At 39.3% G+C, this 17,365-nt stretch overlaps 1 protein-coding gene and 2 non-coding genes across 3 annotated transcripts in view; all 3 read left to right on the forward strand.

The window, feature by feature from the left end:
- CEP295 (centrosomal protein 295) overlaps positions 1–17,365 on the forward strand; it is a 60,718-nt gene that overhangs the window by 37,092 nt on the left and 6,261 nt on the right. The window contains 8 exon segments of the mRNA XM_055416201.2: positions 4,854–5,006; positions 8,408–8,511; positions 9,001–9,103; positions 9,476–9,724; positions 10,584–10,723; positions 11,492–11,666; positions 12,238–12,887; positions 15,158–15,298. Coding sequence (XP_055272176.2) covers positions 4,854–5,006; positions 8,408–8,511; positions 9,001–9,103; positions 9,476–9,724; positions 10,584–10,723; positions 11,492–11,666; positions 12,238–12,887; positions 15,158–15,298 — 1,715 coding nt within the window.
- LOC129549142 (small nucleolar RNA U2-19) lies at positions 8,595–8,674 on the forward strand. Its single transcript, XR_008684503.1, has one exon. It is a non-coding gene; the product is annotated as a small nucleolar RNA U2-19 (small nucleolar RNA).
- LOC129549141 (small nucleolar RNA U2-30) lies at positions 8,842–8,913 on the forward strand. Its single transcript, XR_008684502.1, has one exon. It is a non-coding gene; the product is annotated as a small nucleolar RNA U2-30 (small nucleolar RNA).

Raw genomic sequence — 17,365 nt, forward strand, 5'->3', positions numbered from 1 at the left:
TTCTTTGGGCAGTAATTTAATCACATAATTAAAGGCAAGTAGTGCTGAAAGACTACAGCATGAAACAGCATTTCTTCTTGCCCCTACACACTCGTCACCTCTTAATCCTACTCACCAGACACAGTCACTTTCAAGCCTCCTTGGTGCTTCTTGTATTTGCTTCTGTAGTTGGCAGTGGATTTTAGTAAAAACTAAGTCAAATACTTCTGCTGCTGCTGCTGCTGCTAGGTCACTTCAGTCGTGTCCGACTCTGTGTGACCCCATAGACGGAAGCCCACCAGGCTCCCCCATCCCTGGGATTCTCCAGGCAAGAACACTGGAGTGGGTTGCCATTTCCTTCTCCAATGTGTGAAAGTGAAAAGTGAAAGTGAAGTCGCTCAGTCATGTCCGACCCTTAGCGACCCATGGACTGCAGCCTACCAGGCTCCTCCATCCATGGGATTTTCCAGGCAAGAGTACTGGAGTGGCTTGCCATTGCCTTCTCCGAGTCAAATACTAAACACCACTAAATAATTTGAGATCACATCATTTTCTCTTATTTGTGGGAACACATTTTAGTTGGAAATTGAATGATACATTTTTTTTTAATTGAAGGATAATTGCTGTACAGAATTTTGTTGTTTTCTGTCAAACCTCAACCTGAATCAGCCATAGGCACACATATATCCCCTCCCTCCTGAACCTCCCCCCGACCTTCCTCCACATCCCACGCCTCCAGGCCGACACAGAGCCCCTGTGTGAGTTTCTTAGCCACACAGCAAATTCCCGTTGGCCATCCAGCCCACATATGATGATGTAAGTTTCCATATTTCTCTTTCCATCCATCTCAGCCTCTCCTCCCCTCTCCCCATGTCCATAAGTCCATTCTCTATGTCTGTTTCTCCATTGCTGCCGTATAAGTAAATTCTTCAGTACCATTTTTCTAGATTCCGTATATATGCGTTAGTATACGATATTTGTCTTTCTCTTTCTGACTGACTTCACTCTGTATAATAGGTTCTAGGTTCATCCATATCATTAGAACTGACCCAAAGGCATTCCTTTTTATGGCTGAGTAGTTTTCCATTGTGTGTATGTACCGCAACTTCTTTATCCATTCATCTGTCGATGGACATCTAGGTTGCTTCCATGCTCTAGCTATTGTAAATAGTGCTGCAGTGAAAAATGGGATACATGTGTCTTTTTCAATTTTGGTTTCCTCAGGGTATATGCCTAGGAGTGGGATTGCTGGGTCATTGGTGGTTTTATTCCTGGTTTTTTAAGGAATCTCCATACTGTCTTCCATAATGGCTGTATCAATTTAATCCCCACCAATAGTGCAAGAGCATTCCCTTTTCTCCACACCCTCTCCAGCATTTATTGTTTGTAGACTTTTTGATGATGGCCATTCTGACTGGTGTGAGGTGATATCTTCTTGTTGTTTTGATTTGCATTTCTCTAATAATGAGCAATGTTGAGCATCTTTTCATGTGTTTGTTAGCCACCTGTATGTCTTCTTTGGAGAAATTTCTGTTTAGGTCTTTTCCCCACTTTTTGATTGGGTTATTTGTTTTTCTGGTAGTGAGTTGTATGAGCTTGCTTATATATTTTGGAAATTAATCCTTTGTCACTTCTTTCATTTGCTATTTTCTCCCATTCTGAGGGTTGTCTTTTCATCTTGCCTATAGTTTCCTTTGCTGTGCAAAAGCTTTTAAGTGTAATCAGGTCCCACTTACATTTACTTTTGTTTTTATTTCCATTACTCTAGGAGATGGGTGGGTCATAGAGGATCTTGCTTTGATTTATGTCATCAAGTGCTCTGCCTGTGTTTTCCTGTAAGAGTTTTACAGTTTCTGGTCTTTCATTGAGGTCTTTAATCCATTTTGAGTTTATCTTTGTATATGGTGTTAGGAAGTGTTCTAATTTCATTCTTTTATATGTAGCTGTCCAGTTTTCCCGGCACCATTTATTGAATAGACTGTCTTTGCCCCATTGTATATTCTTGCCTCCTTTGTCAAATATAAGGTACCCATAGGTTCATGGGTTTATTTCTGGCTTTCTATCTTGTTCCGTTGGTCTATAATTCTGTTTTTGTGCCGGTACCATACTGTCTTCATGACTGTAGCTTTGTAGTATAACCTAAAGTCAGGAAGGTTGATTCCTCCAGCTCCATTCTTCTTTCTCAAGACTGCTTTGGCTCTTCAGGGTCTTTTGTGTTTCCATATGAATTGGTAAATTGGTAATTTGATAGGGAGTGCATTGACTCTGTAGATTGTGTTTGGTAGTATAGTCATTTTCACTACATTGATTATTCCTACCCAGGAACATGGAGTATCTCTCCATCTGTTTATGTCATCTTTGAAGTCTTTCATTAGTGTCTTATAATTTTCTGTGTACAGTTCTTTTGTCTCCTTAGGTAAGTTTATTCCTAGATATTTAATTCTTTTTGTTGCAGCTGTGAATGGGATTGATTCCTTAGTTTCTCTGATTTTTCATTGTTAGTATATAGAAATGCAAGTGATTTCTGTGTGTTGATTTTGTATCCTGCAACTTTGCTAAATTCACTGATTAGCTCTAGTAATTTTCTGATAATATCTTTAGGGTTTTCTATGTACAGTATCGTGTCATCTGCAGACTGAGAACTTTACTTCTTTTCCGATCTGTATTAATTTTATTTCTTTTTCTTCTCTGATTGCTGTAGCTAGGACTTCCAGAACTATGTTGAATAATAGTGGGGAAAGTGGGCACCCTTGTCTTGTTCCTGATCTTAGGGGAAATGCTTTCAGTTTTTCACCATTGAGATGAATAATGCATTCCTGACAAGGCTATTACTGCCTCCAAAAGGGGTGAAAATTGGTTTTGGGGAAGATGAAAAAGTCTTACTTATGTATCAAGGCACAAATGTACATAAATGATATATGGTATAATTATTTAACCTTTTTTTTATAGGTTAATATATTTCTTCTTTTATTTGTAGATAATGCATGTATTTGTAAGAATAGTTTCATTTAATATTTGTCACCTTTTGTAGTTTCATACTTTGAATACTATCCCTTGTCTTTGAAAATAGAGCTTCTGAAACTGTCTTTGAAGGACCAGGGTGTTCTCCAGTCCTTTCAGACCGTTATTTTCTTAAGTTACAGACCATGTAGTTGAATGTCAAAGCAGTGTTATACTGGTATTAAAGTTTCCAAATGCTTACTCTTCCCCCCTCAAAAAAGATATACAGGATATATATATAGTTATTAAATTTCATCGAGTTAGGAAGATATTAGGGAAAAAGTCTTTAAAAGGCTCCTTAGGTGGGTGATGATAAAGTTGAGAAAATCTGAGCTAAATTTCTTCTCTGTAGTTTATTTATTTTGGCTTTACCTTCTGGGAGCATTGTCTCAGCTTTTTCTTCTAACATTTCTTAAGACATTTTTATTTTGGCTCTCAAAGTAGTTTCTAAAAGCTTGTCCTCTTTTCTGATTGTTTCTTTGTATAGCATCTTGCTCTTGTTTCATGGATGCAAGATACTACCTACACTGAATATTTACAGGTTTTGTTTGTTCAGGTTCCTGTATTTTCTGTCTAGGTCCTTCCTTGTTGGTTTGTTTTTTTTTCTCCTGTGTGAAATTTAAAATTTTTTAAAATCTAAAATCTTGCATATTTCAGTGGAACACTGAATGGTTAATTGGAAATTCTATAGGTGGCGACCTTATTTACTTCTGGATTTCTTTGAAAAAGGTGGCTTTTCATTGAGGACTGTCAGCTTAGTACCTGTGGTTCTTTTACTGTGCAATTCAGTTTCGTCTCTTCAAAGAAAGGCCCCCAGCTTTGGTACAAGCCTGGCTGTAGGTGCTGTGGAGGCGGACCTGAGGCGCCTGCATAGAGGGTGCAGACTTTGTTCCAGCAGCCCTGGCTCCTCAGCCCGTTCTCTTTGTCCCCTGCACCCTTGCCCCATTCTATGCCTGACCCCCTGGTTTCAGAGTGTGGCTGTGGCCACACGGCCGAGGGGATACACTGGAAATCCATCGGGGTCTCCCCACAAGGGCTTGGATCCTGTCAGCTGTGGCGCTGGCGCTTTTCCCCTTAGAAGGTGACCCATTGACACTTTTCCAGTGTGAGAGTCTGCCATAAATTTGATCACAGCATATAGGATTCCATTTCTCCAGAGAATAAACCTTTCGTCTTCTCTGGGGATGATGTTGAGAGACAGGAATCTCAAGTGGCATTGGTGGTTTAGTGGTAGAGTTCTCACCTCTCAAGTGATGGGAGAGCTCTTTTCCAAGTACGTTTTTAAACCTTCTACCTGTCTTCAGTTCCCTAATATACACCTTCATTTTGTAATACATCTTGCCTCTTAATTCTCAAGTTTTTCTGGAGTTGCCCCCAGTAAATTAGCTTCTACTTCTGAGTGTCTCCCATTCCTTTGTTTCATAAGTGTTTATTTCAATCATAAGTATTTATTTTACTTGTAGAAATAAGTACTTTGAAAATAACCCTCAGGTAGACACCATCCAGCTCAGGAGTTGGAATGTAAGAGAACTCAATAAACTCTTCCTTTGTACCCTTGATATTAACTCTTCTTTCTCCTCTCCCCAGGGTAAACACCTGAATTGGTTCCTTATACCAAAGATTAGCTGTGACTGTTTTTGAATTTTACATTATAAGTACATATTATACCTTACAATATAATAGTAAGTTCTCCAGGCATATTAAAAACTTGGTAAAATTGAAGTAAAACAATGTAAAGGCTGTGCGAAAGTTAAGCAGTTACTTTTTCTTGATACATTGATCAAACCTTTAACAATTAAAATTTTTACCCTTTTTAGTTTCAAGTAGAAACATAAGTTTCTAACATCCAGTAAGTCAATTTTTTTTCCTCCCAGGTAAACCTGATTTTTATCAAGACAGAGACCCCCTGAGGGTCTCAATCAGCCGAGAGCAGAGTTTTCTTGAGAGCCCTCTGGACTGTGATCCATTTGGTCGTCTTCACTCAGTTGCTCAGGAGGACATCTGTGGTGATGACTCTGACAAAGCAGGTGAGAGAGAAAGGAATCAAAAGTGGAACTGCTGTGCGCAAGAGTATGTGGGCAGAAGACAATTATTGTAGCATTGCTTGTAATGAAAAATGGTAAATAACTTCAGTAAAACTGCAGTTTTGTGAAAGTGTTAAATGAGAGGAGAAAAGTCTGTTCTTGCATTTGAAAACTGTCTGAAATAAGAATCACTGTGTTGGTACAGGTTAACCCTTGTTGGAGATTGGGTTTCACTTTCTATTTCCTGTGTTTACATACTGTAAAATTTTTTCCCATAAGAAGCCTATATTCCATATGCAAAAAGTTGAATATATTCCATATGCAAAAAGTTGAATGAGGAAAGTGAAATTTGTAACAGGCTGTTTTTTTGTGTGTAATATTGACCCTACAAAGCATAGTTCCAGTACTGCTTCATTACTTCTAAAGTATCTTTAAAAGTTGCCTTTTTCTAACTAGATTTCTTCTTATTTTAGCTATCACTTGGATAACCATTACCTTAGTTGTATCTAGTGTTTAATAGAATGAGAGAAGAGCAAGACCTATTTTCTATATGGGAGTTTATAGAGAAATTGACTTCAGCATCTCCTTTTTAAATTGGAAATTGAAATAACTACAGATATAATTTCCAATGAATTATAGTTTTTGAAATTTTAAAATAAAACTATTACCATTTTTTTTTTTAGATTTAGCCAGTGAATACTTAAGGGCTTCCCTGATAACTCAATTGGTAAAGAATCCACGTGCAATGCAGGAGACCCGGATTTGATTCCTGGGTTGGGAAGATCTGCTGGAGAAGGGATAGGCTACCCACTCTGGTATTCTTTGCTTCCCTGGTGGCTCAGCTGGTAAAGAATCTGCCTGCAATTCAGGAAACCTGGGTTCAGTCCCTGGGTTGGGAAGATCCCCTGGAGAAGGGAAAGGCTACCCACTGCAGTATTCTGGCCCGGAGAATTCCATGGACTGTATAGTCCATCAGATCGCAGAGTCGGACATGACTGAGCGACTTTCACTCACTCAGTGAATACTCGCATTCCTTTTTATTCTACCTGTCAATGTCCTCTAGCCAAAGACTACCAGAGAACACACCTCTACACAAGAGAGCTGTGTACTTGGACTTGCTGCAGTGAGAGAGCATGCACACCATGGGGAACCAAAAGTGAGTTAGTGAGAGGGTATCAGAAAGGACTTACTGTAAGTCCTGGGCTTCTATTAGGTGATTTTGGGGAGGGTTCAAGGAAATAGGGCTTTGCTTATTAGTATTGGCTATTATCAGGAAGCACGTGTGATTCTATTATTGGATACCTACAAAATTCTTATCTAGGAGGTAGGAATAATGGAGTTAGGCTAAGTAAAGCTGTAATTGGTTAAGCAGCAGTCACTCACGTCAGCCAGGATAAGGAGATGGTTGTTTTTGTGGTTTGGACAGTATTCATGGTTTTGTCTATGTTCAGACATGAGAACTGATGATCTGATTTTTGTTTTGACCCATCATAGTCACAGAGTGGCCTTCTCCAATATTTGTATTCTGTAACACTGTACCTGTTTACCAGGAGAGCTCCAAGGCATAGCCAGTAGTGCCAGGTCTGCTCCTGGCTGTCAGAGGCTGCTTGTCTCTTTCTCACAATCATCCTGGAGTGGTATTGTTTCTACCTTGGAAGGGAGGGTCTTAGTGTTGTTACTGTCTTTTCCCTCCCTACCGCTTGATTCAGGTCATCACCTCACCTTGGTTTCTCAGCTTTTTAGGTGGTACTCCCTAACTTTGCACTCTGTACCCTTTGCTTTTGTAGGAAAGCAGGAAATGGTGCTTTGCTTCTCAGGAAAGCAGAAAATGTTGCCTTCCTGTATCTGTATGGGAAGATTGCTCTCTTTAAGGCATTGCTTTAATGTAACTTCCCCTTTTTAGGAACCTCCAACTGTGTCCCTATTAGTGAGCTGTTTTCGGACCAGTGATACTTCTCTTCCAGTTACTTTCAGGGACTTATCCATTGAATTCTTCAACACCTTAAATAACTTGACCTTGCTTCTCTCTCATTTTTATTTTTCAATTCTTATCGCTACCCTGGGCCACCCACCTCTGGGGGAATCTTTGGTTTGTTATAGATAATAACAGTTATAGAATTGTGATTCTGAAATGAAAAATCCCTAACTTCTCATCTCAGAACTGGCTTTTGAGATGAGCTGCTTAAAAAAAAAAATAACTCACTATTAAGTTTTACTTTCTTCACTTAAAATCCTAGTGTATATAGAAGTAATAGTTTAATGGTTAAATTATGTCACAATATTTTTAATTCAATTAGGAGTCAAAAAATGTATTTAAAAACTAATTATATTTAAATATAATATTTTCTGTAGTTTTACTTAATTATCCATAATATAGATATCATTTTATGAATATCTATCTACACACATATATAGATGCATATGTGCCTGGGATATGTGACCTCTTAGAAAACATTTCTTACATAAAAACTTAAGAAACATTTAATTAGCATGATCTCTTAATATCATAAGACTTCCCTGGTGGCTCAGACAGTAAAGCGTCTGCCTACAATGTGGGAGACCAGGTTCAATCCCTGGGTGGGGGAGATCCTCTGGAGAAGGAAATGGCAACTCACCCGAGTACTCTCGCCTGGAAAGTCCCATGGGAGGAGCCTGGTAGGCTACAGTCCACAGGGGCGCAAAGAGTCGGACACGACTGAGCAACTTCACTTCACTTCTTAATATCATGGTGATAATGAGACGAAAATTTGATTTTATATTTGGTAGAACAGTTTTAATTTTATTCTGTTTCAGAGCCACAGATGATATATGCTTTGACCGGCTTTCTCACAAATGTTGGCTATTGAGAGTAAGAAAAAAACTAACTCAGAATACCCAAATTACTAATAGTGAGATAGTATAATTTGTGTGTTTTTAGTATGTCAAATGTAATTAGGAATGATAATTCATAGTAAAAGCAGTACATGCCCCTGTGATTTTAGACAGCACTGCAAGTTATAAAGAAGTCAAATTTCTCCTTGTCCTACCACTGGTTGCACTTTCTTTATTATGTACATTTTTCTCAACTTTGAGATCACACTGTACTTAAGATTGAATATTCTTGCTTCTTCACTTAAAATGACGATAGAAGCATTTCCAGTCACACTGGCTCTTTTCTAAAGCATTTCCAATCACACTGGCTCTTTTCTAAAGGGTTTTTATTCATAGAATAATAATGACAACTACAGTTTTCCATGAAAAAGTATAATTTACTAACTATAAATATTATTAATGAATAATAACATGAATTTTTTTTCTTCTTAGTCAAAAAAAAGAAAATTGTAGGAAAGCAGGAAATTATTCCCTCTGGTGCTGAGAATTTGATTTGTCATAATCCAATTCTTCCTCCTCCCTCCCCATTTTAGTCAAAGTCAAGGAGGCTGTGGTTGAGAATTATGCAGTATTAAGCTACGCTGTGGAAAGAGAAGGCCATATGTACCTGGATCCAAATGTGAAGTCAGATGTTAAGGTTAGTAATGTCTTGATGTGCCCTGCATCATTAGAGCTGCTTGGCTTCATCTGTGTTCTCTGAGATCTGCTCTTACTGAAGTGGATCAGTGATGAAAGTAGCCAAATCTGAGCATCAGAAGACCACCCAGTGTACCTGATGCATGATCTCTGTAGTTCTGAGAAGCAAAATAATAATTTAAAATAAGGGGTGTGAAGGGGGTGTGTGTGTGTGTGTGTATGTGTGTGTGTGTGTGTGTGTGTGTGTAGGTGACTGGATAATTAAGGGACTTATTGGTGGGTAAGTGAGAGTTGGTTGTGGGTTTGCATGTATGAAAGGCTGATCAGTTCTGAGCAATGATGAAAAGATTTTACTGCGGAACTTTATATAACTATGAAGGTTTCTACACTTGATCTGAGCTCAGAATTAGTAATTGCTAATGTTGGTAATTTGGGTTTTTTCTAGCTATTTCTTCCTACACAGTGGCCTAATGTTCTCCTTAATTTTTAGGCTGAAACACAAGAAATTTATCATGAGCCATTATCTTCAATAACTGTTTCCACTGGGAGCTTTTTAAGTTACGAAAACATAGATTTGAGCCTTACAGAGCCAGGTACGAGTATCAAAATGTTTATAAACAAATTGAATGTCAAGCACCAGTTGAGTTGCAGTACAGTGATGAGAGGTAACATTGTTTTTCAGAATGTGCTGAGAGGAATTGTTCTTCAAATCTCAAAAGTAAAGTAATCATACCTTTAGAATATTGGACAGTATGATATTCTGAACATGTTTGGAAGTAACAGTGATGCTCTATCAATCTCTAGTAGCACATTGAGCAGGGTCTGCTAATATCAGTGGGAACTACCAAGCACATTTCTTGGTTGTACTGATTCCTTATCAATGTATGTTGCTATGTCTGTCTGCTAAAATCTGTCTCAAAGGAAGTACCCAGCCATTAAGTATTTTCATTAATCCCCATTTTCAGAGTCATTCCCAGAGCATGTGGACCATAGGGAACAAGAACCTCCTGCTGGTAAAGAAGAGGAAACAAATATTTTAAGTTCTAGAGTTCCTTCAACACAAGATATTTATCAAAGACAGGACTCACAGGACGTCCATAAACCTCTTTTATGTGCAGTGGAAACATTGACATCTGGTCAGACATACATTCAACAGATGAGAGACAAATACATTAATGAAGCAAATTTGATGACTGAGAAAACAGACTTTCAGGGTAAGTTTCATTTAAAAGTAAGCCTTTCAATATAATACTGTAAAATAATTAGCCTCTGATAAAAACTTTTAAAAAAAGTAAGACTTTTTTAATAAATACGTCTATGTTAACTAAGTGTTCTTTGTTTTTAACGTATCATCCTTTTTAGTTGGAAGTAGTGATTGTTTGAGCTTTGTGTTTGGATGACTTTGTTGTAGCAATTATAACATGGAAAACACTGAGGAGGGCACTTAGTGAGAGAAGCTCTGGAATCACACTGAAGACCATGTAGAAGAGATAAGCAAGTCTTCCTTTACCTTTGCAAAGTTACCTATAGCAGCGGAGGCAGTACTGCCTGTATTGAGCACATAAACTTAAGTCATACAGACCCTATGACTGTTTCCTGAGCCCACAGGCAGCTTGCTCTTCATCTTCTGTAGAAGAGGTATTAGAGATAATACACATAAAGTGAAATAATACACATGAAGTACAGTGTCTGGCCCATGGTAGCACTCAATACAGTGAGTTTTTCTTAAGTAATTGATCCCCAAATGACCTGAGAGTAACAAAGCTTATTGTAGCAAAGCAGTGACCCTAATGGCATCTTATTCCTAATTAACCCCATAAAGACTTTGAGGCTAATAGAAATGGAAATTTAAATGTCAAAGGATTTGGAAACGCACCCACTCCCAACTTTTGCATCAGAAATAATGATAGGGCTTAATTTGAAAGCGTCTCCTGGTAATGAGAGGAATAGAAGTGATTTTGTCGAGTTGCAGTTACCTTAAAATAACCTTTATGGATATGTTCTTAGTACTACTTTTCTAGGCTTTACTTTTAAGATAAATCTTTTTTTTTTTTTTCCTTAAAATTCCAACAGTTGACTTTGACTTTCCAGAATTGGAGCACAGTTTTCCAAATTTGCATCGTCAGCTATTTAAACCCTTAGAACCACATCCAGATTTTGATTTGTTATCATGTTTCTCTGGAATTTCTCAAGACAGCAAAGATTTTAACCAGGTAAAGTAGATGCTTCTTTGGAGTAAATTTCAAGAAACAGTCTGTCTTTTCTTCTGTTAGAACAGAAGAATGATTCTTAGCCTTGGCTGCCAACTAAAATCATCTGGTGAGCTTTTTGCTACCAATGCCTAGATTCTGGTGGTGGTGGTTTGGTCGCTAAGTCGTGTCTGACTGTTGTGACCCCATGAACTGTAGCCTGCCAAGCCCAGACTGTACCTACAACCAATTAAATCAGAAAATATAGGAATGGTCAGATAAAACGGTTATAATGTGGAACCAAGATTGAAAACAGGTGGATTAGAATTTGGTCCCAACAGCTTTATTTCTAGCTATTTTTTATGGGTCACTCCATAAAAACTTGAGAACATTTTTATTGTTAGTTTTCAGGGTTTTGGGCCAGTGGTTACTTTGATGGAATTTAGTCTTAATTAGTCAGGTAAATAGAATGTTGTAAAATTTTGAAAGTCTCCTCCTACAGAGTAAAGGAGCTAAGATTCAAACCTGGGTCTTTCTGTTTCCAGGCAGCTCTGCATAGTTCCTGCTTATCAGAAAATGATTCAATCATGTTCTGGACTGTGTCTTGTTAGTTAATACAGTTTTTTTTTCTAAACAAAAAGTCTCTTTCATATTTCCTAAAGTGAAAGAATTGGGCTTGAATAAGCAAGTTGTTGATCTGATAGTAAAGTGGTAATTAAGGAAGCGCAATATTAAAGAAACATGAGGATTTGTTGATGCAACTGCTAACAGCCTTTCCCTGTTTCCCATCAGAGGTCAGGTTCTTCCTGTGAAAGCCTCCGTGCTACTCCATCCCCCAAAAGTATGGCTTCTTTTACAGCACAGAGGAGGGCCAGCCTGCATTCTTCTAACACCAGTCTGAACCAGCAGCCTGACCCTAACTTGGCTTGTGACACAGCTCAGAGTTTTGCTGCAGAAGATATTGAAGGTATGCAGAAGTTTGGAAAAGTTAAATAAAGCTCAGTAGTTTCTCATGGTTTATATCATTTTTCCTTGGAAATTGCGCCTAGTAGCTCTTGGTTTGTCTCCACTCATACCCTTATTCTTTTTGAGGGTAGTAAGTGCGGCTTCTTGGTCAGCTTCCCTACCTCGGCTCTTACAGTTAAAGTATCCTTCTAAAACTTTATACAAATTATGTGTGTGTGTATATATATATATATGCACACATCACAACATACCCATCTGTGAGACATACATAAATGTTTTAGTCTGTCTTTCTGTTATAAAGTCAATATTTTGTTATGGTGGGGAAAGTCCTCATTGTGTCTAATAGCTGTATTTCCTTTATTAAATATTATAGGAGAAAATACATGGTGTGAGCAGTAATTATTTGAAAGTCACTGTGACCGTCCTTTAGCTTCCTATTCTTGTTTGTGTATATCAGTTTTTGTTCCTGAACTTTATAAGTAACCTGGCTTTATTTATAATTTTCTCAGAAATTGTTGGAGACTATATCCAAGTTTTACAACACCTAATTATGATCAACTGATCTCTTACAGGGTTTGAACAATCTTTTCGACAACTTCAACCAGAATATTCTTCACAGGAAGGGAGCCAGCATGCTGATCTACCAAGCATTTTTAGCATTGAAGCGAGAGCTTCTTCCCAAGATGTGGAAAATCAGAACTGTTCCTCTGAACAAAATGAACTGTTACAAAACAAGCAAAAAACTGTTCATATCCAGCTCTCAGTAGGAAATTTGCAAAGTTCGGGCTTCAATTCATCTGGTGAGGCTAATGTATTTCATCAGTTAAATCTACAGCATAGCACTCCATGTGGTTCTACCTCTAGTGAGTGGTCCATAAAAGACCAAGCAGAAGGCAGAAAAGAAAGACTGGGCTTTGAAAAACTATCAGAAGAAAGACTTGATACAGTGTTAGAAGGTCAAGGACTCACTGATGATAAAAAAGGAACCTATGATTTAAATCCAAACGTAGAGGAAATTGACTCTCATTCATGTGTAAGGACAGTAGAGACGGGAACTTCAATTCAGATACCATATTCACTCACTGTTCAGAATGAAAAATGTCTTCAGGACTCAACTATGGCAGGAATTCCAGCAATCATAGGAAACCCATCTCAACTTGCACAGTCAGAGCTCTTTGTAAATTCTGGATCATTTTCATTACAGAGATCTATTCCAGTCTGGGTAAGTGAAATCTGTATACTTGAATTCATTTTCAGGAAAGACTTTGAAAACAAAATTGCAGGACATGTAACAAAGCTACTTGTTCACATTCCTATCTGAGATAGTCTCATAATCATTGGAAATCTCCAATGAAATGCAGAAATGAAAAATTTTTAACTTGATCTCCTTCTGAATTTTACATATTTTTCTTTCCAATTTAGATTTCTCTTCTTCAGCTTACCTGAAAAGTAGTAGCTAAGCCTATGCTTCAGCAGTCACCTGAACATAGCTTTTACCTTCTAGTACTGTTTGTCCATGTACAGTTCTGACTGTTGCTTCCTGACCTGCATACAGGTTTCTCAAGAGGCAGGTCAGGTGGTCTGGCATTCCATCTGTTTCAAAATTTTCCACAGTTTATTGTGATCCACACAGTCAAAGGCTTTGGCATAGGCAATGAAGCAGAAATAGATGTTTTTCTGGAACTTCTTGCTTTCTCCATGATCCAGCGGATGTTGGCAATTTGATCTCTGGTGCCTCTGCCTTTTCTAAAACCTGCTTGGACATCTGGGAGTTCACGGTTCACATATTGCTGAAGCCTGGCTTGGAGAATTTTGAGCATGACTTTACTAGCGTGTGAGATGAGTGCAATTGTGCGGTAGTTTGAGCATTCTTTGGCATTCCCTTTCTTTGCGATTGGAATGAAGACTGACCTTTTCCAGTCCTGTGGCCACTGCTGAGTTTTCCAAATTTGCTGGCACTTTCACAGCATCATCTTTCAAGATTTGAAATAGCTCAACTGGAATTCCATCACCTCCACTAGCTTTGTTCGTAGTGATGCTTTCTAAGGCCCACTTGACTTCACATTCCAAGATGTCTGGCTCTAGGTCAGTGATCACGTTATTGTGACTATCTTGGTCGTGAAGATCTTTTTTGTACAGTTCATCTGTGTATTCTTGCCACTTCTTAATATCTTCTGCTTCTGTTAGGTCCATACCATTTCTGTCCTTTATGGAGCCCATCTTTGCATGAAATGTTCCCTTGGTATCTCTGATTTTCTTGAAGAGATCTCTTGTCTTTCCTATTCTGTTGTTTTCCTCTATTTCTTTGCATTGATCACTGAGGAAGTCTTTCTTATCTCTCCTTGCTATTCTTTGGAACTCTGCATTCAGATGCTTATATCTTTCCTTTTCTCCTTTGCTTTTCGCTTCTCTTCTTTTCACAGCTGTACATGGAACAACAGACTGGTTCCAAATAGGAAAGGGAGTACGTCAAGGCTGTACATTTTCACCTTGCTTATTTAACTTATATGCAGAGTACATAATGAGGAACACTGGGATGAAAGAAGCACAAGCTGGAATCAAGATTGCTGGGAGGAATAGGGCAAACAGTGGAAACAGTGTCAGACTTTATTTTTTTGGGCTCCAAAATCACTGCAGATGCTGATTGCAGCCATGAAATTAAAAGACGCTTGCTCCTTGGAAGGAAGGTTATGACCAACCTAGATAGTATGTTAAAAAGCAGAGACATTACTTTGCCAACCAAGGTCCGTCTAGTCAAGGCTATAGTTTTTCCCGTGGTCATGTATGGATGTGAGAGTTGGACTGTGAAGAAAGCTGAGCGCCGAAGAATTGATGCTTTTGAACTGTGGTGCTAGAGAGACTCTTGAGAGTCCCTTGGACTGCAAGGAGATCCAACCAGTCCATTCTAAAGGAGATCAATCCTGGGTGTTCATTGGAAGGACTGTTGCTAAAGCTGAAACTCCAATATTTTGGCCACCTCATGCGACGAGTTGACTCACTGGAAAAGACTCATGCTGGGAAGGACTGGTGGCGGGAGGAGAAGGGGACGACAGAGAATGAGATGACTTGATGGCATCACCGACTCAACGGACATGAGTTTGAGTGAACTCCGGGAGTTGGTGATGAACAGGGAGGCCTGGCATGCTGTGATTCATGGGGTCGCAAAGAGTTGGACACAGCTGAGCGACTGAACTGTTTTGGTCACCTTTTGAATTTTTCTTGTATTCTTAAGTAGTTAAAGGTTCTGCCCCTTAAAAAGGGTGCTCTAGCAGCAGTGACCTACATTTGGCTGCAGCCCAGTAGCCAGCCACTGCTCCATTTAGATAGGATGCAGTCCTATCATGTCTGCCTCTGATTCTGTACAGCCCCTACTCAGTCTGGCCACCTACTCCACGTAGATCTTCTCTGGTGTCCATAATTGAACAACCTGTTCTTTCTCATAACGTATATTATTTTTTCCCTTCTGAATGTGGTTTCCCCTTTGTTACACAGGAAACAGAATCTGGCCATGGTATAATGGAAGAACCAGAACTTACATTGACAAGCACCAGTGATATCAGCATTGCTGAAACGGATTTTGCAAACTTAACCCTAGAAGAAAAGAGAGAAAATGAGGCAAAGAGCTGTTTTCAGGTAAATTTCACAGCTCTCATTAATCAATCTCAATTTTATAGCAACCCATTGTTGAAATTTAGGGGATAGGGTATTTTTACTTTGCTTTGTACATGGCATTTCTTCTTACAGTATCACTGTATGAATGTGCTCACAGTAGAAAACTGACAGTGGGTAAGCTGTTAGGGCTACTGCTGCTGGCGCTTAGTCCTTCAGTTGTCTGCCTATGAGCGACTCCCACCTGGCTCCTGTCCTTGAGGACAGACTCTTCTGTCCAGGCATGAATACTGGAGTGGGTAGCCTATCCCATCTCCACGTAAACTTCCTAACCCAGGAATCGAACCTGGTCTCCTGCATTATTGCAGGCAGATTCTTCACCAGCTGAGCTATCAGGAAAGCACAATAACATGGTACAAAACAGTGCTAGCAAAGTGCTATTCAGTTTAGTCACTCAGTCATGTCTGACTCTGTGACTCCATGGACTGCAGCACGCCAGGCTTCCTTTTTGATCACCAACTCCTGGAGCTTCCTCAGACTCATGCCCATTGCGTTGGAGATGCCATAAAACCAACTTGTCCTCTGTCATCCCCTTCTCCAGCCTTCAGTCTTTCCCAGTGAGTCTTTGCATCAGATGGCCAAAGTAATGGAGCTTCAGCATCAGTCCTTCCAATGAATATTCAGGACTGATTTTCTTTAGGATGGACTGGTTGGATGTCCTTGCAGTCCAAGGGACTCTCAAGTCTTCTCCAACACCACAGTTCAAAAGCATCAGTTCTTCAGCGATCAGCTTTCTTCACAGTCCAACTCTCACATCCATATATTACCAGAAAAAACCATACATAGCTTTGACTAGACAGACCTTTGTCGGCAAAATAATGTCTCTGCTTTTTAATATGCTGTCTAGATTGGTCATAGCTTTTCTTGCAAGGAGCGTCTTTTAATTTCATGGCTGCAAGTTACCATCCACTCAAGATTTTGGAGCTCAAGAAAATAGTCTTGTTTCCATTGTCTCCCCATCTATTTCCCATTAAGTGATAGGACTGGATACCATGATCTTTGTTTTTTCAATGTTGAGTTTTAAAACAGCTTTCTCACTCTCCTCTTTCACCTTCTATCCTCTTCACTTTCTGCCATAAGGGTGGTGTCATCTGCACATCTGAGGTTATTGATATTTCTCCCAGCAATCCTTGATCCCAGCTTGTGCTTCATCTAGACTGGCATTTCACCTGATGTACTCTGCATATAGGTAACAATTTAAAGCCCTGACGTACTCCTTTCCCAGTTTGGGACCAGTCCATTGTTCCATGTATAGTTCTAACTTGATTCTGAGGAGGCAGATTAGGTGGTGTGGTATTCCCATCTCTTGAAAGACTTTGGCATAGTTCAATAAAGCAGACATTTTTCTGGAACTCTTGTTTTTTCTATGATCCAATGAAGTGAAGTTGCTCAGTCATGTCCAATTCTTTGCAACCCCATGAACTGTAGCCTGTCGGGCTCCTCTGTCCATGGGATATTCCAGGCAAGAACACTGGAGTGGATTGCCATTTCCTTCTCCAGTGGATGTTGGCAATTCGACCTCTGGCTCCTCTGCCTTTTCTAAATCCAGCTTAAACATCTGAAGTTGTCTGTTCCTGTATTTTTGAAGCCTTGCTTGGAGAATTTTGAGCATGACTTTACTAGCGTGTGAGATGAGTGCAATTATGCGGTAGTTTGAGCATTCTTTGGCATTGTCTTTCTTTGGGATTGGAATGAAAATTGACCGTTTCCAGTCCTGTGTCCACTGCTGAGTTTTCCAAATTTGCTGGTGTATTGAGTGCAGCACTTTCACAGCATCATCTTTCAGGATTTGAAATAGCTCAACTTGGAATTCCATCACCTCCACTAGCTTTGTGATGCTTCCTGAGGCCCACTTTACTTTGCACTCCAGGATAGTTGGCTGTAGGTGAGTGATCACACTATCGTGGTTATCTGGATCATGAAGATCTATTTCATACAGTTCTTTTATGTATCCTTGCCACCTTTTCTTAGTATCTTCTGCTTCTATTAGGTTGCCCATCTTTGCATGAAATGTTCCCTTGGTATCTCTAA

The sequence above is a fragment of the Moschus berezovskii genome, chromosome 25 (genome assembly GCF_049115385.1).
Source record: "Moschus berezovskii isolate FMDL1 chromosome 25, NW_MosBer_1.0, whole genome shotgun sequence".
NCBI classification, from domain to species: domain Eukaryota; kingdom Metazoa; phylum Chordata; class Mammalia; order Artiodactyla; family Moschidae; genus Moschus; species Moschus berezovskii.